This window comes from Corapipo altera, unplaced genomic scaffold (genome assembly GCF_003945725.1).
Source record: "Corapipo altera isolate COAL_440 unplaced genomic scaffold, ASM394572v1 1, whole genome shotgun sequence".
Classification (NCBI taxonomy): Eukaryota; Metazoa; Chordata; class Aves; order Passeriformes; family Pipridae; genus Corapipo; species Corapipo altera.
In genome coordinates, this window is record NW_020884873.1 from 16,380,772 (window position 1) to 16,401,184 (window position 20,413).

The 20,413-nt window shown below is 46.7% G+C and overlaps 1 protein-coding gene across 3 annotated transcripts; it reads left to right on the forward strand.

The window, feature by feature from the left end:
* Nucleotides 1-244: 244 nt before the first annotated feature.
* On the forward strand, nucleotides 245-19,771 carry GTPBP1 (GTP binding protein 1). Of its 3 annotated transcripts, XM_027653867.1 has the most exons (15): nucleotides 451-465; nucleotides 1,696-1,908; nucleotides 3,101-3,852; nucleotides 5,934-6,045; nucleotides 8,484-8,664; nucleotides 9,711-10,059; nucleotides 10,517-10,640; nucleotides 12,513-12,627; nucleotides 13,089-13,233; nucleotides 13,376-13,558; nucleotides 14,377-14,512; nucleotides 15,045-15,223; nucleotides 15,715-15,912; nucleotides 16,983-17,024; nucleotides 17,465-19,771. In XM_027653867.1, the coding sequence occupies exons 4-15, from the start codon at nucleotides 5,940-5,942 to the stop codon at nucleotides 17,555-17,557; spliced, it is 1,851 nt and encodes a 616-aa protein (XP_027509668.1). In that variant the 5' UTR covers nucleotides 451-465; nucleotides 1,696-1,908; nucleotides 3,101-3,852; nucleotides 5,934-5,939; the 3' UTR covers nucleotides 17,558-19,771. The 3 variants fall into 3 exon arrangements, with proteins under 3 accessions (XP_027509651.1, XP_027509661.1, XP_027509668.1); XM_027653850.1 differs by lacking the exons at nucleotides 1,696-1,908; nucleotides 3,101-3,852 and having other exon boundaries at nucleotides 245-465; XM_027653860.1 differs by lacking the exons at nucleotides 1,696-1,908; nucleotides 3,101-3,852; nucleotides 16,983-17,024 and having other exon boundaries at nucleotides 245-465.
* The last annotated feature ends 642 nt before the right edge of the window (nucleotides 19,772-20,413 follow it).

Below are 20,413 nucleotides of genomic sequence, written 5' to 3' on the forward strand. Positions count from 1 at the left end.
TCCCATTGGACAGCGGCCCCCGACACGTCGCGCGGGCTGTGTTGTGTGTGTCTGTATGTGTAGCAAACAAGCCGAGCTGGCACTGCTGCTCCCATTGGCTTCGCGCGCTTCGCGGGGGCGCGGCCTCGCCTCATGAATAGCCACGACCCCGCCCGCCGCCGCCATGGCAACATGCAAATCGCGCTGTTCAGCCTCCGGTGATTGGCGGGCGCCTCCTTGGCGGGCCGGGGGCGGGGCCGGGGCGGGGGAGCGGAGGGCCGGGCAGGGAAGATGGCGGCGGCGGAGCGGAGCCGATCCCCGGTTCCCGGGGGCTCCCCGGTGCCGGCCTGTATGTTCGCCCCGGAGCCCGGCTCCCCGGGCGGACGGCCTCGCGTGGCAGCGGCCGCCTGCCCCCTCCGCGCCGCCTTCGACGGCGAGGACGGCGAGGCGCTCAACGGCGAGCCCGAAATCGACCTCACCAGCAAGGTAGGCCCGGCGGGGGGGCGGGCGGCGGCGAGCGCCATCACCCCGCCGGGCCCCCTCTGCCCTCCTCTCCGGCGGCCGCCGAGCCACGGAGGGCTGCCACCCCCAGCCTGTCCGCTGGCCGCACCTCAGGAGAGCGAGAGGCTGGGGCCCGCCTGGCTCCGCCGGAGCGGGAGGCTCCCCCGAGGGCTCCCCCTGCCCCAGCATCGCCCGGGCGGGCGGCAGAGCCCGCGGTGCCTGTGGAGGCGGCCGGGAGAAGCGCAGTAAAGTTGTGCCGCGGCCCGGCCGGGACAGGAGGGTATTGGCAGGCTGCTCCGCCCGGCGCTTTCCCCATCGCGGCAACCCGGGGGGATCGCCGGCCCGCGGCCGGTGCAGCATCTTCAGCGAGCGCGGGGTTTGGAGCTGACAGCTCCTGCAACGTCCCGCTGACGTTTTCCCCCCGCGCTGGTGCTCTGTAGTTATCTCTGCTGCCAGTTGCACTAGTTCCTGGGGCTTTCTTCGCAATCTTAAAAGAAGGTCAGAGCTCATAACTTTTGAGTGCAAGGGCTCAGTGACAGGGGTGCCTGGCTCTTGCACACCGGTTAAGTTCAATGTAAAAACCTTGGTTCACCTTGTGCAGTTCCTTTCTAGGGTCCCAGTGACAGACCTGTGTGATGGTCTTATTTCTGTCAGAACCAGTTCTTGCTTTCATCTTGCAGGAAGGTACATTGTAGTAATATGTGCGTGCTGGAGCCTGCCACAGACTACATTAGCTACCTTTCCACACTGTCTCCTGGTTTTTTTCCCAGTTGGCTGATCTCTTTAACTGTATACCTTTTGCTGCCATGGGTTTGATGTACTGTGGTGCTGTCTCCCACATTAAGGTCTCCTGAAAGCTTAGTTTGGTTCACTTGTAATTATGTGACCCAGAAGTCAGCATAGCTGGTGTTTCCTCCTGGTTTTCTGCCATACCTCCTTTTCATGCTTTCAACTGAAGTTGTTCCAAAGTCCTGGACTTTCTCATACTCTGTGCACAGGAAAGTGGAGAGAGAGGAATGAGTGTGTGGACATGGAAATGTGGTTGGTTTTTTTTTTTTTTTGAGGAGACAATTGAATATTTTATAATGTGGGACTGTATTAAAACAAATTATTATGGAGATGTCTTGTAAGATAGTAAAGAACAGAAATCAAACCTGGAGTATCTATTAAGCCACCTGTTCATGCCTTAATGAGCTGGACAAGATTTTTATACAGGATGCCAATATTGATCTGTGCTTTGTCTTGGATGTGACTGATGTGGAAGAGGGCCAAGGAGGATGTCGAGGACTGCATCACTGATTCTTGACAGCCAGGAACCTGACCAAAACACTGTCAAAGAAAGAAGAATGCTTTTCTCCCACAAACTCCATTTGTGGTGTCAGTCTGTCTTCCACTATTAGAAATCTGCAGGCGCTATGGAGGTGGTAGGTAAGCATTTTTTTTTTGACCTTATTATAATTTACTTTTCCGTTCAGCACTGTGCACCTATTTTCTTTTCCCTGGACCTTTCATTCATTCCCATCTTGTATGAGAGCTAAAACTGTGAGCTCTGCTGCATCTCTCCAAGTTAGTCTCCCACTGTGTACTCAAAACAGCAATCCCATATGGTGAGAATGCAGTAGCTAACATCTACCCCCTGATCCCCGTCTTCTATTCTGTCTTCCCAGCTGAATTGCTCCCCTCCAATCTGTGCTTAAAATGGGAACTCCCGCTGCAGTCAGTTTGTTGCTAGTTGCTACTTCTGTCCTGGTCTGACCTACACCCCCTGGCTGTTACATACTTGTCTCCCAGTCCCCTCCCAGTTCATTCACTGTAAGGTGAGCTCTTTTTAGAGAGAAACACTGGGATTCAGTTATCGAGTGCTCCTTGTCTGCTGGTCAAGCTAACAGTTCCATTCACCAGCACAAAGTCATTGTCATGTTGATCTTAATGGGTGTTTGTTTTCCCATCAGTGTCAACACACAGCAGCAGTAATCAACTTTTAGGTCAAAAACCAAATCACACGACTATTAGTGAAACTGATACTTATATTAGATCTACATTGACAGCAGAACATTAACAGCACTTGAACTGTGTATATCCATAGGGAATAGAAATCAAAATATGACATTACAGAAGGTACCTTTTCCCTGACCTCCTGATGGCTGGTGGTGGCTTTCCAGCCATGCAAAATGTCAGGCTCTGTTTTGCCAATAAAGAACAGCACTACCTACCACACAGTACTTGGTTTGCCCTCAATATTAATAGTTTGTCCGCTTTATGGATATAGGATGCTTTTTTGTAAGGACCACCTGTGTCAGTGCTGCTATAACCTGAGCTCCACTTGCTGGTCTCTTGAAATTGCTGTTAATTAACACTATGGCCTCCTGCTTGCTGTTGGGCAGTGCAGAATGCCACAGTCCATTCTGTCCCCCAGGAGTAAGCTCAAGCAACTGTAGCTTTTACCCACCTCTGGTGTGTGTTAATCCCAAAAGTGATCAGAAGAAAGGCAGGCAAAGCCACCTCTCCCCAGAGACTGGGAAGGGACTTTAGAGAATGGCATCTCAAACTTTTGAGATATGTTTCCTTCTGCTGTCTTAAGAATAAAACAATAACTGGTTGTTACTTTTTTGCCCTGTAGGAAATCTGAAGTTTGCTAGATCCACATGGCTCCTATTGATAACTGCTCAGTGCCTGGCAAAGTGGAAGGAACAAAAGTGAACGTTTTTGACTTTGTGAAAACCCCTGAAACACACCAATACGTAGTGCAAGCATGGAGGGAGTTGCTCAAAGGTTAAAAGCAAAAAAAGCAGAGGGACCAAAATGGAGGACCTCTCTCCGACCAAGGAGATGGCAAAGACCAGACTCTCTCTGCCCAGGAAGCTAAAGAGACCTTCAAAACAGCACATCAAGTCTTGCAGTGGCCCAGGAAACTGTAGAACTGGCTGAGGCTGCAGCTGCAGCATGGGAAAGTGTGATCCATGAAATCTGCTATTTGATCTACACATACTTCTCCTGATGTCCCACTACGTCATATCAACCATAAGCTTCATGGGCCCCAGAGTAACCTTTGAAGGCAGTCTACCAATGGAACACCCTTTAGCAGCACCTCTGTGTGGCAGTGAAAGCAGCAGGGTGGGAGAACAGTATTTTGAGCTGATATGCATGGGCTGGTATTGTTTGAACTCCCCAGCCCTCCTGCCTGGCAGCATGAAGAAAGGGTACAATGAGCTGCTCAGCTGAAATGTCCCTTGGTACTTGTTACACACCGTGCCTGCTCACACTGTTGAAGCACTTGAACTCAGACTAAAATAAAGCTGGTGATGAGACTTGAAGACCCTGAAGTTAGTGTGCCTCGGCGCTGGTGGCCCCTCTTGTTCTGTTGACCTTTATGTATGTGACAGCCTCTTTAATAGATCTTCCCGAGTCCCTGACCTATGCTGGTGTACTGGCCTAAGCAGTGAACCTGTCTGCTCTGCTTCCAGGAACTCCTGAAAGTACTCGCAGAGCAAAACAAACCCTAGACATTAACACACAGCCTTCCATTCCTGTCCAGATCAAGCCTCTGAACAGTTGCTGATTTCCGTCTCAATACATTTACATCCAGTGATTTCCTTCAACAAGAAAACAAAACTGAAAGAAAAACTAATAAAGGCAAAATTCAGTCTTGTGTAGCATGAAATAGAAAGACTATGTGGCCTTCCAGCTCAGAGTGCTTTAGTACCCTTTGCAGACCATGCCAAGTAGTTAAAAGGCTTAGGTAGGGCATGTGTCCAAAAGAGGCACGTGAAGGTGATTGTCTCTCTTGTAGCTGTGTGGCCCTTGCAGACACATTCATGCTCTGTGGGACCCTTAACATCTGAGGAAAGTGTTGCTTTGGCTGCCTTAAGCCTTCTAACCAGCACCTGCTGTCTGTGCTTCTGTTTCCCAGATGCATCATTATGGATTTGAAAGCTGCTTAAGTGTTATTTATGGGGTTTTGGGATTCCCTTACACTCTAGGTTTCCAATGAAGGCCTTTATCAACTATGCAGTGGTAGTAGTAATAGTGGTAGTAAAGTAGTTCCTCCCTGAATACACATTGTGTTAGCTGTGCTAATAAGTCAGGCTGTGTTACAGAATCTTGGGCAGACTTGAAGATGATACTGTGAACTGCTGTAAACCATGTGTTTTAGGCAAATCTAGCACGGATTTCAGGCTGGCCTTAGTGTGTAGCCAAGGGAAGTGCATCTTTTAGGATGTGATTTTGGAACGTGTGTGTAGGGACAGCTAGTGAAAGCATGGATGTCATTTAGTGTTGTAGCATGGCACAGGTGGACCTACCCATGGGACTCTTGGTGGGTGACAGCCCTTACAACTCTTACTAAAAGTGCCTTTTAACAGAAATGCGTATCTCAGTTGCTACAGCTATCGAGCCACTGTAGCAGGATGCTCAGCCACCAACAGGTCTGCAACCATGGAGGCATCCAGAGGGGAAGTAGACTGGGTGATGTGAGGTCTCCTTGGTCTGTCACTGCCATGCCACCATTGTGGCCGCTCTGTGCCGGTGTCCTCAGCTGTACTGTGTGAGCAATATGAGTTTTTGCCAGAAGTGGTGCTACACCATTCTGTTCTAAGAAAAATCATTCCTGAAGCACTGTCTTGTTGGCCTCATTTTCTGCTTTGTTTCTGTCTTATTTTTTCACTCTCTTGGTGCCTCTGCAGGGCAAAGGAAGTTGTGGTTATTGCAATAGCTGCAGTCAAAGCTTATTGGTAGCACAACTACTGACTTGCAGAACTGCAGCTCTTCACTCGTGAACCTGCAGATGTGTTTGGACAAACTGCTTTGTATGTCTGTCCCTCAGCACTGTAGTGTAAAGTAGCTAATATCCTCTTAGGAGTTTGAAAATAATACTTATTGATGTTCTCTTCTTTCCCTCTACCCCCTCAGAAAACAAAAGAGGAGATCAAATATGTGAAAGACTTTTGAGATGTTCTTGATTTTAGTGCCTTGGTGTGCTCTGCAGTGAGGTCTGGCTGGCTTCCTCTGTCTGTCCCGTCATGTTCTGGGGGAGCAGCAGCGCTCTGTGCAGCAGAGACTGTGGAGTACCCAGCTAAGAAATTTCTGTGGAGAAAATGTCTCCTCCCCTTTCTGTTTTCCTTGCATGGAAACATACTGGAGTGTTCATTTAAATGTGGCTTTTAAACATTGGTTACATTTGAATGAGATGCTTGGTATTCTAACTTGCTTTGAAGTGTATCTTCCAGCATGAATGAACTCTGAGCTCAGACAAACAGCCTTGTGTAGTGTCACAAGGAAATAGCTGACAGCAAAACTGGTTTAAAAGCAAAACAAAACAAAACCACCAGAAAGCAGTCCTGGAAAAAGAGCCCTTCTCTTTCAATAAAGCACATGGATTGATTGTCCTTGTAACTGAAGCTGGTTTTGAAATTGTTAGCTTGGCACCTGCAAATGGATATTTAATCTTTTTCCAGCTGGTGATGGTGAGTCCGACTTCAGAGCAGTATGACAGTTTGCTCCAGCAGATGTCAGAGAGGATTGATGAGGGATGTGGGGAGACCATCTATGTCATTGGGCAAGGATCAGGTGAGTATAGCTTCTTCAGGAAAACAACAAAAATTATAAGAAAAAACTAGTTTATCTAACTGCTGCTGAAGGTAATGCTTACTTTTCCAGAATAATTTGGAAACCTCCATAAAGTATAGCAGAATATGTGGGACAGATTCTTTTCTTTTATTCCTGCCAGCAGCTGTCTTATGTAGCAGAGCTAAACATGTTTTTTGTATAAAATCATCCAAGTTCTTTTTTGGAAATAAGGCATATCTTGTCTGAGCACACCAGGAAAAGACGAGGGGTCTAAACACATAGTAACAGTTTTAGTACAGACTTCCTCAGTGTGTACAAAGGTCTTGTTCTGTCTGGTTTTGGTCACTGCTCCATTGGAAATAACGTATTTTCACCCCACAGGAATGTATTAGAGGTACTTCAGATAGCCAAAATATATGCTGCTGACTTTCTTTGTTAGCGTGTATCTGTACTGTGGAGGGGAAGGTTTTCCTTTTCTCAGCATGAGGCCTTTATTGCCACATTAATTTGTGTGTGACCACAGTCATTTGTCTTTGCAGATTTTTAGCAGTTAGCACAGGTTACCTTTTTGTTCTTTTTGACAATTTGAATATTTTCATCTGATGCTGATAAAATAAAATTGAATGTGGCCTTGCTTGGAAATAAAAATTTCTTTTCTGAATATAAAATAATTGGCTAAAAAGCTAAAGGCATGTTTCAAATATACTAGATATTTGATGGATATGAAGTTGTCATGATCAGCCATTCACTGTGTTTGAGGAATAATACAGAACTCTGGTTGTGGGTACCAGGGTTGGCTGAGAAAATGGAGGGAGAGAGCTGTGTTACCTCAGAACTGTGTCTTTTTGGGTTTTCTTGGAGTCTTGCAAAGCAGCCAACATAGAAGAGAAGCCAGAATTAGATAGCCACTGGTCATGCAGCCAATAAATATCACAGGGATAATGCTCTTGCCTTCAGGAAAGCTTCCCATATGTAGTCTGATTCGTTGGTGTTTGGGATAACCACATCTACAGTGGAGATCTAGCTAATCAGGCTAGTACCTGCTTTTTCTTCAAGGATACCTTGTGAGGGTGTTAACTGGTGGTTGTTGTGATGAGGTACTTAGAAGCAGGCATTTGTTTCTTAAAATATGAGTTTAAACTTCTGACTTCATTTTGGGTTGCTGCATAGTCACGGAAGATGGGGATATATAACAGGGAATCTTAGTATCCCTGCTGCCATCTCTTCTTCTAATTCACTTTGAGTGTCTGTGATTTTGATCATCCCAGATAACGAACTTGGCAGACTGAGAAGTGAATGAAGACTGCTGGAAAGTTCACTGTTTCACCAGTGGCAACTCTTCCATTTCTCCCTTGGCTCTTACCCTCTCCTGTCCCCTACTTCTTTTTCCTGTTCTATGACCCAAGACTCCAGCCATGAGGCTTTTCGTTTTCCTCACCATCTCAACAGCTTCTCAGCCAGCTTATGAGCTAGGTTGGAAATCACCCAGTAACTGCTAGTTTCAGAGCAGTGCAGTAGTTAAAATGCTGATTAGTTCGTGCAAACTGCAGTTACTGCTTACCAGGTGATGAGTCAGCCATGCATATGAACACGCACACACTCAATAGCTTGTTCAGGTGCAGTGTGGCCCTCCACCTTTGTTTGTTGTTTTGTGGAGTTTTTTTACCCACAGAGGAGATTCTGGCCTGAAATCTGTGTACCTTCACAGCACCTGGGTTAGGAGAGAGGCTGTGGTGGCCTTGAAACTGTCTAGGTAGTTGCCACTGGCTTGCTGTGACTGTTGGCTCTTTGTTCGGGTGAGCTGTTCCGAGGAAGCACTAATTCCTTGGTGTTTTCTGGTCCGATGTGCTGTCAGCATTTTTTTCAAGTGCCAGGATGAAGGCAGTGAGACATGCCGAAAACATTGTTTTAACTGGAGTATGTGGGGGCTGAAGAAATTGCTGTGCCGGCCAGACTTGCAGAAAGTGTGTACTGGGGTGTGGTTTTATAAAACAAGCTGATTGTTTACATTGGTCCCACATTCCCTGGTTAATTGTGGTGATATTTTAGTCAGAGCTTTCATTTTGTTAATGCTTTACCCTTTATTGCAATGCAAGAGGAGATATTTCGTCTGACTGAAGGACACAAAGTACCTTCAGCGTGTGAAGTAAGGGAATTAGACAAAAATGTGTCTTTCTTGCCAGTCCATAATTTGCCTGTAAAAATTGTGAAAACTCCTCTAGATGAAAGATGGTGCTTTTCCTAGTGTCTTTTAAGACTCACAATGAAGACCATCTCTTTTTATTTTGGGTAAAGGATGCTTGTTCTGTGTACGTGGCTGATACCTCCAGTCCATGTATTAATACCGATTGTTGCGAAGGTCCCAGGCAGGATGCTGTTGCTGCTGGCTGTTGCAAGGTGGTGCTCACTGACTTTTCTTTGTCTCAACACCACACCAGACGGGACTGAATACGGTCTGAGCGAGGCAGACATGGAAGCGTCCTATGCCACGTTGAAGAGCATGGCAGAGCAGATCGAGGCAGACGTGATCCTCCTGCGGGAGCACCAGGAGGCAGGGGGCAAGGTGCGCGACTACCTCGTTCGGAAGCGCGTGGGTGACAACGACTTCCTGGAGGTCAGGTGAGGAGCCAGGTGGAGACAGGGTTAGTCAGCAGCTCAGCTGCATTTTTACTGTGTGAGCAGTCCGTGATGCTGAGCCAGCAACGCCGGTTGGAGTCTGGGTGTTGTAGCTACCCAGCAAAGGCAATTGAGCCTGACCACTCCTTGCTAATGCAATTGCCTTTTTGTTGTTGTTGCTGTCTCTTTTGTGAACAAACTGTTGGTGAAAATTTGCCTGTGTTTAGCAGAGGGCTGTTGCTGTCTGGGTGAGGGCTTCACAGTTTAGGGATCTTTTGTATGATGGGATCTCAGAAGGGAGTCACATGTGCACATGTGGCAGTATGCATGTGCATGTACGCACACTGCTGGAACACAGTGCTTTTGACTAAGGATTCAGTTCTATTCCAAGACTGTGATGATCCAAGTTGCCTTTAAATGGACATATACTACCTTATGTAATATGATTGAAGGTCTGCCCAGACCTGGATGGAGAGGATTTCCAACATTTTCTGACAGCCATAATAGCCACCTTGATAAGAGTCAAAGAAACAGCTTGCTGTAGGAGATGGTTTTCTCCTAAAATATTTTACTGTTATTTGAGCTTTTCTGGGAACAACAATTTCAATTTTTGTGCTCTACTTAGCACTTGGTGCTATTGCAACACGAGGAATGTGAGAAAGGCAGAGGTATTCTAGACCAAGTTGTGATTTAGTCTTCCTTTTGAATCGCTGCAGTGTATATGTTGGATTGCAGAGACAGAAGAGAGACACTCTCTGTGGCATCAGGCAATGTCAGGTTCAGTTGACTATGTGCTGGACACCAGTGACGTGTTTCCACAGTCTTTCGCATCCCAGTCCCCAGAGCCTGTGATCTCCGCTGTTAATAAATAACTGTAAAAGAATCTCTGCTCTGCCTGTGAGGGTCTAACATTTTTAAATCTCTGTTTAAAGGATAGGGAGAAAAAAACCAGTTATTTGCAGGAGCAGTGATGTTCAGGGTTTTTTGCTTGCTTGTTTGTTTCTTCAGGTATCGTATTTTACCAGGTTCCTTTTTCCTCTCCCCCCCAGGGTAGCAGTGGTTGGCAATGTGGACGCAGGAAAGAGCACGTTGCTGGGTGTCTTGACTCACGGCGAGCTAGACAATGGCCGAGGCTTTGCTCGGCAAAAGCTCTTCCGCCACAAGCACGAGATTGAGTCAGGCCGCACCAGCAGCGTGGGCAATGACATCCTGGGCTTCGACAGCGAGGGCAACGTGGTGAACAAACCCGACAGCCACGGTGGCAGTTTGGAATGGACAAAGATCTGTGAGAAATCCACCAAGGTCATTACTTTCATTGACCTGGCTGGTCATGAAAAGTACCTGAAAACCACCGTCTTTGGCATGACTGGCCACTTACCTGATTTCTGCATGCTTATGGTAGGTAGCAAGAAACATGTATCGTGTCAGCTGGAGTGGGTCTGTTTACAACTTTAACAGCCTGGACTTCTTTCCTATTGCAAAGTCCCTGTGGGGCTATGGAGGGAGGCAGCATCTCATATTGCTGGGGAGCAGAAGCCTCTGTGGGTATCTCCCCAGGACTCTGAGGCAAGTGCCACAAAGCTGCCAGTCCCAGACAGTCCCAAGGTTTGTGATTCTTGAAAATGGAAAGATTTCTAAATTCTACAAAACCTTGTTAAAAATGGGGAGAAATGAGTCCTTTGCCAGTGTCCAACAGCATTTGAGATGAGCTGGGACTGCTCATACAGTCACAGCGATACATCTACAACCTAATCACAGTCCACTGCACATCTGGCACAAGGTCTTCTCTGTAACCCAGCTTACTGCAAGAGGAACATTTACATTTACATCCCTGTGTCTTATATCCCTGGTGTAGGTTGGCAGTAATGCTGGGATTGTTGGCATGACCAAGGAGCACTTGGGCCTGGCGCTTGCACTTAATGTTCCCGTCTTTGTTGTGGTGACCAAGATTGACATGTGCCCTGCCAACATCCTGCAAGGTGAGTCCTCCAGGCTCTCTCCAGGGCTGTTTCTTACCTCTGTATGTGCTGCTGTCCTCTGCTTGGGTTCAGGAATTACTGCTGGAGGAAAGCTGCTTTATCTGATTTTGACTGCATACTAAACACCTTCCAGCAATCTTGCCCATTTTGCAGGTGCTTCACTGGGAGTCACCATGTCAAAATTACCCATGTTGAGGGACTCAGCGGAGCAACCTGAAAGTGTTTCCTACACTAAGAGGAGCAGCATACAGTTGGGGTTGGGGCTTTGCTTTCTCTCTGGGTATTTCAACCTGGAGGAAAAGTCTGGAAGTTCTTTTGAAAGCTGCTTTCCTCCTTGCCCATAGTTTGAGTGTGATCTTATGCTGTGATCGGACTTGTTCTCTGGCAGCTGTTAGTGAAGGGGCAGCTGCTTGTTACATCCTGCTCACTTGGGCACTTCTCAGATACTCTGGCATAACTACAGCAGCTCCTTCCTCTGTCTGAACAACCAACACTTAATAAATCATGATTTGAAGCAGCTCCATATGTGTAGCAGGATGGGAGACAGGACTAGACACAGGCAGCAGTTAAAGCAGTACCTCTAACCCCAGCAGTGACCCATTAACCCATGCCTGACATTTTTTCAGGCAGTGACCAACTCTCACCTTTGAAATGCTCTTTAAGCATTTCTTACACACACAGGAATATTCTGTAGTTAATTGGAAGAATGTTTTCAGGTTTTTTGATAATCGGTCCTAAGAATCTGGAAAGTGAATGCTCCCAGTACTGAGGTTAGTTCATTACTGTAAAAGTCCCAAATATATTTAAGGTAAACAGAAGCATGTGAACAGAAGATAATCTAAATGTCTCTGTGGTAGTTATTTGGCAAATAAATGTAAGGCCTGAATATAAGATAATAACTGGGAAGGAAGGAGAACATTTGGCTCTGTGTGAGAAGAAAGAGCTGCTCCTGGGAGAAGCCACTCCCATGACATGCTCTGTTTAAAGTAAATAGACACAAGATTTGACTCAAGTGTATCTGTGAAGACCAGATGGCATGATTAGATGTTTGTGTTTCTGTATCCAAAACATTACTTTCCCATAGGCAATCATTTGTTCACAAAAACCCATCTAATTGGATGACAATTGTAGAATATAAATTCTTTTCTCTTTTAAGTCCTTACTACCCTTTTTTGTTTTTTCCCCATTTATTGTAAGGCACTTTGCAGGAGGCTGATGCCATTGCATCATTGCAATGCTGGCCTGCTGGCTCATAGATACAAGGCTTAGAAAATACATGAAAAAGAGACAAAAGATGAAAGTTGGGAGCCAGGATATTTGTCCCAAAACAATGATTTCCGAATCTGGTCCACCCACACTGTTCTAGTCTATGATGGTGATCTTTACCTCTTTCATGCTTCTCCAGCCTCCTAGGGCAAGCTGACTTCCATGAAAAATGTATTGAGGTGTGTTTGGTCAAAATTGATTTCTAAATCACATGTTCTCAAATATTTCCATTCCTGAGTCCTGATGGTTTTCATTTAATTCAATATGAAAAATCGTTTATAGGAAGAGGAAATACCTTGTAACTGCTTTAAGCTACTAATAGACAGCTATAAAATGTCTACTTCACAGCATTGCACTTGCAGATGCAAACTTGTCTGTCTGTTTGTGTATGGTGTCGCTTGGCAGTAGGCTAGCTGGCATGAAATGAAAGATGGAATGGCTCCTAAGTCCTACCTGGGCTGCAGCAAACTCATAGTCTCACCTTTAGCCATCTTCTCCTGTCTATTTGTGGCCAGAGCACCCGTCTCCCTTCAGGGAGAGACCCCACAAAAGTGATTTGTAAAGACAGGAGATGCTGCCCTAACAATATTCATTTCACCCTTTAAGAAACCCTGAAGCTGTTACAGCGACTGCTGAAGTCCCCAGGGTGCAGGAAGATTCCCGTGCTGGTTCAGAGCAAGGATGATGTCATTGTAACAGCCTCCAACTTCAGCTCAGAGAGGTAACGGGAGTAGAGGAGAATCATTTCTCTTTCAATCCTATTTGGAGACTGGGTGAGGAGATTCAGAAAGAGAGTCCCATTGTCTAGATGTGTGAAGGTTGCATCTGCCATGTGGTGTGTTGATTCCATAAGAGTGTGTTGATTTTGAGGTTGACCTGCTTGTGTTCCCCTCTCTGAGACAGAAATGAGAGGCTGCTTCTGGGCAGTCTGCAGAAGACGTCAGGGCATTCGGCTTCCTTCAGTCCTGGAACCTTACACATTATTCCAAATGTCATTAGAAGGCAGAGGCAATGTTGCAGGTGTTCAAACATGGGGTGTTGTGCATCTGACTTCTTGCCAGGCTCTCCCTTCCTAGCACTGTGTTTTGAATTCAAGTCCCAAGATTTTGGATGTCTCCCTACATGTGGAAACCTAGGTAGGAAGGTGAACTTAACTCCGTTTTCATCAATTTTCCTTTACAGGATGTGCCCAATTTTCCAGATTTCAAATGTTACCGGGGAGAACCTAGATTTGCTGAAGATGTTTCTTAATCTCTTGTCTCCACGGACCAGTTACAGGGAAGAAGAGCCAGCAGAATTCCAGATAGATGATACTTACTCTGTCCCGGTAAGGGGCCTGGTTTTTGGAAGAATGTTCTGTTCCCTCTTTCAGGTTGAAGAAGGTATTTTCTCTAGAGAGGGGAGTTCTAGAGCTATTCTGTCAGCCTGCTTGAGTAACCCCAATTACTGTTTTTTCTCCTTTGGCATAGGGCGTAGGAACAGTTGTCTCTGGGACGACACTGAGAGGCCTCATCAAGCTAAATGACACCCTTCTGCTGGGGCCAGATCCCCTTGGCAACTTCCTGCCTATTGCTGTCAAGTCCATCCACCGCAAGAGAATGCCTGTCAAAGAAGTGCGGGGAGGCCAGACTGCCTCCTTTGCTTTGAAGAAGGTGAGATGATCTGCTCTAGACCCCCCCAAAAGAAACCACCCTCTAATTTTCAAGTGCTCTCAGAGATCAGCTACAATAAGACTGTTTCTACAAACCTCAGCTGCCTCATTTTGCAGCAGAATAAAATCCCATAGAACCTCTATGGATTCTACATCCTGGTTGTTCCTCCTGAGAGCTGCCAGGCCATTACAGTGCCCCTAGGTAATGACAAATAGTGTTGGAGATGTCTGACAAAGTGGAGGTACTGCAAGAAAAGTCTCCTTTTGTGCTGGAACTGCATTGGTATCCTGAGCAGTATATTTACACTATTCGTCTTGGCTTGTAGGACCAGCTGCATGTTTTGGGATTTAAAAATAAGCAAAAATTGATTAAATTCCTCTTCCAAAAAGGTTTCTGTCAATAGAAGTTCCAATTATTTTAAGGGGATATAGTTTGAACTACACCACACTTCCTGTGTTCAGGCTTATTGTGTTGTATTAACAGACATCATGATTTTGGAGATCATCCGCTTGGATAATGTGTAACCAGAACGTATGTTTTGCTTTTAAAGGAGCAGTGAGGTATGTGTGTCAGTGTCCAGCATTCCCAGCACTCTAACTAAAGCTTCCTTAGAAACTTCAGCTGAACTTGATTTTTGCAACCTTTACATAACATCATATATATATAACATACAGCTTAACAGCTCTTGCTTTGCCTTTTGGCAAACGTGAGATAATATCTCTGAAATCCCTTAGGACCCTTCTGGATGCAGTCAGCCAGAGAAGTAAATTTCTTCCCTGGAGAATCATGCTAAGGTTTTTTGTGTCTCTGCTTTCCAGATCAAGCGCTCTTCCATCCGGAAAGGCATGGTAATGGTGTCACCCCGCCTGAATCCACAAGCATCGTGGGAGTTTGAAGCAGAGATTCTGGTGCTCCATCACCCCACCACCATCAGCCCACGATATCAGGCCATGGGTATGTGCCTCAATGTTGTCTCATCTTTGTTTCTCAGTGGTAGCAGTTGGTATCAGTTCTAGCCTGAGACAATTCTGCTCCTGGTGGCTCTGTCAACATGAGTATATGCCATAGTTCCTGGTTTTGCCTTTCCCAGCAATGTGTAAGAGAGAGGGGAGGGAGCTGACAGAGGAGAGTGGAGGAGATAAAAAGGAGATGTGTGCCCTCAAGTGTACTTGGAGCCTGCCTGAGCTGGATCTCCATGGTGCAAAGATTCTTCACCTTCAAATGCTGATGGAAAGACTCATTTTGGGTCCTGCCCTCTAGCCGAGCTGCTTGGTGTGTAGCGTTGTGTTGAGGGTGCTTCAGGACAGGCGCCATTTGAAGGCAACCATTCTAGATCACAACGTTTTCATTTTGAGGACTGAACAAAGGCAGCTGCGTGACCCGTGTAGTCTTTGCTGTAGGGCAACAAGCTGCCTTCGATGTCTGTCTGGAGCTCGTTCCACTAATGGCACTGGCTGTTGAAAGCCTTTGTGCATTACCTTTGCAGTGCATTGTGGCAGCATCCGCCAGACGGCCACGATTCTCAGCATGGACAAGGATTGCCTGCGAACAGGGGACAAAGCCACAGTGCACTTTCGCTTCATCAAAACCCCGGAATACTTGCATATAGACCAGCGCCTGGTCTTCCGTGAAGGCCGCACCAAAGCCGTGGGTACCATCACTAAGGTAAAGGATGAAGAGTCCAACTTGGGTTTGCCCATTAGCTACTTCTTACACTGAGAAGCCAGCAGGAGGATTTGGGTAGCTCTGGAAAACTGAGGAAAGAGGCTGTCCTTCAATTACAAGCATCAGCCCTGACATGGGTTCTGGGTGACCAGTGTGCTTTGTCATGTGGCATGTCTTTAGCTGGTATGAGTGAAGGAATGTGAAGGTGGGGGGTGAACCAGGCCTCTGGTTCTTAAGGCTCAGTCTTTTTCAGACATCTTGCAGCTGGTCCCTTTGAGTTATGTTGTGGAGGGTTGTTTCCTCCTGGTAAGAGCTCTTGAGGGCAGCTCAGAGGCCTAGGTTTCTTTGAATAGCTGCTGCTGCTGCAATCTTCTCATTGGCTTTTGGTATAAATTCTCCTGAGGCTTTTTGTTAAAAAGCAGCATTGAACCTTGCCAGATCAGCCTAGCTATTTTAATGCTGAGTTTGGCCTCTCCCTTTGCAATTTGCAGTTACTCCAGACCACCAATAACTCGCCAATGAACTCCAAGCCACAGCAGATCAAGATGCAGTCAACTAAGAAGGGAGCTGTTACAAAACGAGAGGATGGTGTTCCTGCCACTGGGACGGCAGCTGGAGGCCCACCAGCTGGGGACGAGGCCCCCTCAACAGCTGCAGCACCATTGACAGCTACTGCCCTGCAACCATTGGTAAGTGAGGAAAATACCATGTCAGTCCTAGCTGTTTGCATCCTGATTTCATCCGTTGGAGGACGGGCACTCTAAAGCGCAAGCATAGCACTCTCCTTGGGGTTCAATGTGCCACAGAAACAAATAGAAATATAAGTAGTCTCACAGCAGAAATCATAATTCTCTGATGACTGACCCTATGGCTGACCTTTCAGCAGACAGCTGCTGAAGGTCCTAGGACAATTCAGGTTAGACCTCAGGAAATGTCTAGTCAAACCCCGTGCTCCAAGTAGGATTAGCTGTGAGGTCAGACCAGGTTGCTCAGGGTTTTATCCAGTCATGTCTTAAAACCCTCCAAGGGAAGACTGCACAACCTCTCTTGGCAAGCTGTTTCAGTACAACTGTGCTCACAGGGAAGATGTGTCTCCATAATACCCAGTAGCTGAACTAGTGAAGCATCAAACAAGCAGTCACAGAATGGGTCTCTGATGTCTGAATGAGATATAGAATATCCCTACACCAGAGAAATTACAACCTGAGTATAAGTCACAGGTCATCTGCCCTGTCAAAGAGGGAGGATGGAGACATCCAAGGAGAAGGAAAGGCTTATCTCTTCCTAGAGAAATTTATCCAGGTTGTTTTGTTGGTTAGGACCTCTCAGGTCAGCTTGTTAATGAAGGATACCTAGCCTTTCTGGCCTGAAAAGAATGGAAACTCAATTCTAACTGCAGGTTCTGGGAGCTATTTATCAGCTTTATTACTGACAGTGTATTTACCTAGTAAGTGAAAGGTTCAGGAACTGACTCTGTCAAGAGACTTGGTCAGTGTTCCCCTTCTTAACTCTAGCTATATTAGTTGCCACTGGTCAAATCTTTAGCCATGCTGGTGAAAGAGCCCTGTGGCAGGGGTTCTCTCCCTCTGCACATGCCTGGGGCTTCACACCAGTCCTCCATCTCCTCCTTATCTTGTTGTAGCGTCACTGTGGTTGTAAGTAGCACTCCCAGCTTGCGTTTTGTTTCATCCCTCCCCGAGACTCTGTTGCTTTTGTTCTTGCTTACCTCTTCCTCTCTCTCCTTGCTGCTTCCACTCAGCCTGCCCTGGACGAAGAGCCCCACATCCGTGAGGGCAATAAGGTATTTGGCTGATTTCAAAGAGGAACAGTGGGTTTGCTGGCCTGAGATTGGGAACAGAGTCGGGTCAGCAAGAGAGCTGTGGTAGGGGGGTGGGGGGCTCTCCTTCCATTCTGCACAAAGTCAAGGGAGCCTGAGGCCTTGATTTCCTAATGCTGAAGCCCATGGCACCTGCTGGTTCTTTTGGGAGTGAAGCACTCAGAAAATTGGGAAATCAAATCCTTCACAGCTTGAAAGGCAGAATTTTATGGTGCATCTGTCTCTCCTCCTTCCCTCATGGTGTGTCTGTCTGCCTTACCTCCTTCCTGCAGTGGTAGGAAGCCAATCAGTCACAACTGCCCTCCCGCTGTCTGAATGTGTGCATGATCCATCTGAACTCCTGCTGTGCTGATGCTCTGATTGAGGGGTCCCCTTGCACTAAAGTCAGTCTTCTTGTTTTTCAGTCAAAAGTCGGAGGAGGAGGCCGGCGACGTGGGGGTCAGCGCCATAAAGTGAAATCTCAGGGAGCCTGTGTGACTCCTGCCAGTGGTTGCTGAATTTCTTATTCCTCCTCTCTCTGAGGAATTCCTCCCCTTCCTTTCATTTCTTATCCAAAAGATCCAGAGCAGCTTAAACCAAAACCCATCCCAGCTGATTGGCTGCAGAAGAATCGTCCCTCCTCCCTGAAGGAAGCGATGGAGAGGAGCATAATTTATAAGCTAATGAAGGTGATAAGACACAGAGAACTGAGTAACTGACACCTTCCTCCTCCACCTGTTGACACATTTTTGTACATCATGGGCTTAGTTTTTATTCTTATTAGTTTTTATTATATTTTGTGTGCATGAAGATGAGAGGAGAGTCTGGATAGAACTGCGAAGAGCCAGTTAGTTGCCTCCCTCCTCCCTCACCCCTTTCTGTCCACAGGACTTGCTGCTCTCCCTCTATTTGCTGTCTCAGATCCAGGGGTTATCGAACGCCTGAAATTGCAGACTTGCAAAAGTTAAAACACGTTGCTTAGGATGGCTCCATGGGGCATTGTTTCCTCACCACAGTGGCCCTGTGCCAAATATGTTTCTGGATTCCCTCCCTCTTAAACTATTTCTAAGTGAATTTAATTTAATGTTGTAGTGACTGAAGTTTGAAGAAGATGGTAAGAAAGTTCTTTAGTTGGAGATCTAAGAGGGAAACAAATTGGAAAGCAGTTCTTGATGTTAAATTCAGGGATCCTATGCTAAATTTCCTTCTCAAATAATGCTGATAGCACTTAAGATTTTTATTAGTAACAGAGTTAACTGGGCAGATGTATGCCCATCCTGTTCCCCTTCCCATTGTGCTGCTTTTCCTAGTGTTTGTTCACTGCACATGGAAGCAAATCTCACCTGCCTCTCAAGGCTGCAGCATCTCAACTGACAGTATTAAGAATATAGTGCAGGAACACTCAGTCTGTCCCTTGAGCCAGAGAAAGCCTTCTCACCTCGACAGACAGAGGTGGCAGGTGGCAATATACCTTTGGAACAGAGACACCAGGCTAACATGACCTCCCCTTGATTTTGTTTACTCCAAGATTTCCAAAATCTTTCCTGGAACTCAGTGGCCAAACTTTGCAATGGCAGAGGTAGGATTTGTCTTCTCTCCTCTTGACCAAAGAGGGCAGTGATGAATTGGTACCAAATTTATAGAAGTGCTTTCAGGACTGGAAGTACATAGTAATTTTTGTGACTTTTAATTTCATTGTTTTTTAAGATTGTATTTTATTTTAATTACAAATTCTTGCTTCTCCAGGAAGGCCCTGCAAGGATAGTCTACAAATTACTGTTAGAATGTTTTTTTAACCCTGAGTTGTGCAAGTGATCGATTCCCTGCATATTTTGATCTCCCTTCTAACCCTGCCCCTTTGCTTGGCTCCGGTGAGGATAGGAGTTATCCTCTGCCAGCTTGTGGTGAGCTGTGGGAGCGTGGTAGGATTTTGAGGAGGAGGAGGTGGCATCCTTAGCAAATCATGGCTCTCCCCAGCAGGTGTGGTCAGCCTCGGTTTCTCTGAGGGCTTCCTCCTCCAACGAAGGACTTCTGTTTTAATTAGAGAGAGACTGTAAAGCTTCTGTCCCTCCTGAGCGGGTTGTTCCTGTTTCTTACTCTGTGGCCTCTGTGTGGAGTTCATTCCAGTTCACCTTGTGATTCAAGGTGAGGCTTTCACACCGACTGAGTGGCAGCAGGCTCAGGGGCCACAGTGCATCTCCCGATGCCAACACCAGCACTCCAAGAGCATTAAGTGGCACAGGAGAGGTGAGAAACATGGTTTGGAAACGAGGGTACTTTGCCTTAGAGACTACAGTGGCTTGAGCATGGGTGGGAGGGGGAGGTCAGACAGTCCTTTTCCAAGCTATGTGCCTAAATACCAGCACTCTCCTGGCGAGGGAGGAACTATAGGCGGCTACAACACTAATAGCACCCACATTGTGAGGGGGTGTGAGGTGTGGCTAAGCAGGGCATGAAGGCCTGGGGTTTTTGTCTTCTGACCCTGTAGCAGCATCAAACTGCATCTGATTTCACTGTCCTCTGCTTCTGAGGGGAGCAGGGAGCTCCAGGCGGTTTTCTCTTTCTCCATTCCTTGTGCTCCAAATGAAGGAGACTGCCGAGAATGAAAGAAGGTTCACTTCAATTTGTGCAAAGGAGGCGGTGTGATCTCTCTTTTGTGACCAGCATTTAAAGATCACTCAGGCTGGTGTGATCTATAAAATAAATTTTAAAAAAGTTTGTTCCAAGTTAAAGTGTGTCTTGTTGCTTTTTGTCCCTCTGGAAAACCAGGACGAAAGCCGGACAAAGCAGGTTTGCCTGGCACCAGTCTCCTTTGCTGGCTACAAAAGGAGGCTGCGTTCACAGTGAGGGCAGGGGAGGGCATGCCATGGCACAAGAGAGCTGCTGCTGAGCCTCTGCATAGCCCTGACAGCTTTTACTCTGAACAAGATTTAGTGCACCTTGGTGGCAGAGTGGTTAAATGTGTGGTGTGAGATGTGTACAAGTGCACGTGAAAAGCAGCTATAGCAAATCATTTGGGGCCAGCTCCATCAGAGAACCTCTGCTGCAGGATGCAACTTCAGCACAGCACTTGCACTGCCTGCATATTATTGTACTCCCTGGGCCCTCACTAGGACTTGCACCTCACCTCTTTCTGCAAATACAGCAGGACTCCCCAGTGTTTGGAATAAGCTTTTTTCTGCCTCAGTTTATCTCAGAGGTTTGCAAAGGCTTTTTCTGCCCTGCACAGTCCTTTCATAGGTAAGTGTTGGGCTGGGAGCTGGTGGTAGCTGGAGCAGAGGCCCACAGCCTTTCTCTTGGAGATGGCTGGTCCAGGGCTAGCACAGAGCAAGCCTGGCCCTGAGGTGACCTTCTGGAAGGAGCTGCATGGTACT

Excerpts from the sequence above, each read along its gene's own strand:
- GTPBP1 (XM_027653850.1), top strand. The coding sequence starts at position 271 with ATGGCGGCGGCGGAGCGGAGCCGATCCCCGGTTCCCGGGGGCTCCCCG. Across the intron at positions 10,060-10,516 it reads CTGATTTCTGCATGCTTATG|GTTGGCAGTAATGCTGGGAT; the intron begins GTAGGTAGCAAG and ends TCCCTGGTGTAG. Across the intron at positions 13,559-14,376 it reads CCTCCTTTGCTTTGAAGAAG|ATCAAGCGCTCTTCCATCCG; the intron begins GTGAGATGATCT and ends TCTGCTTTCCAG.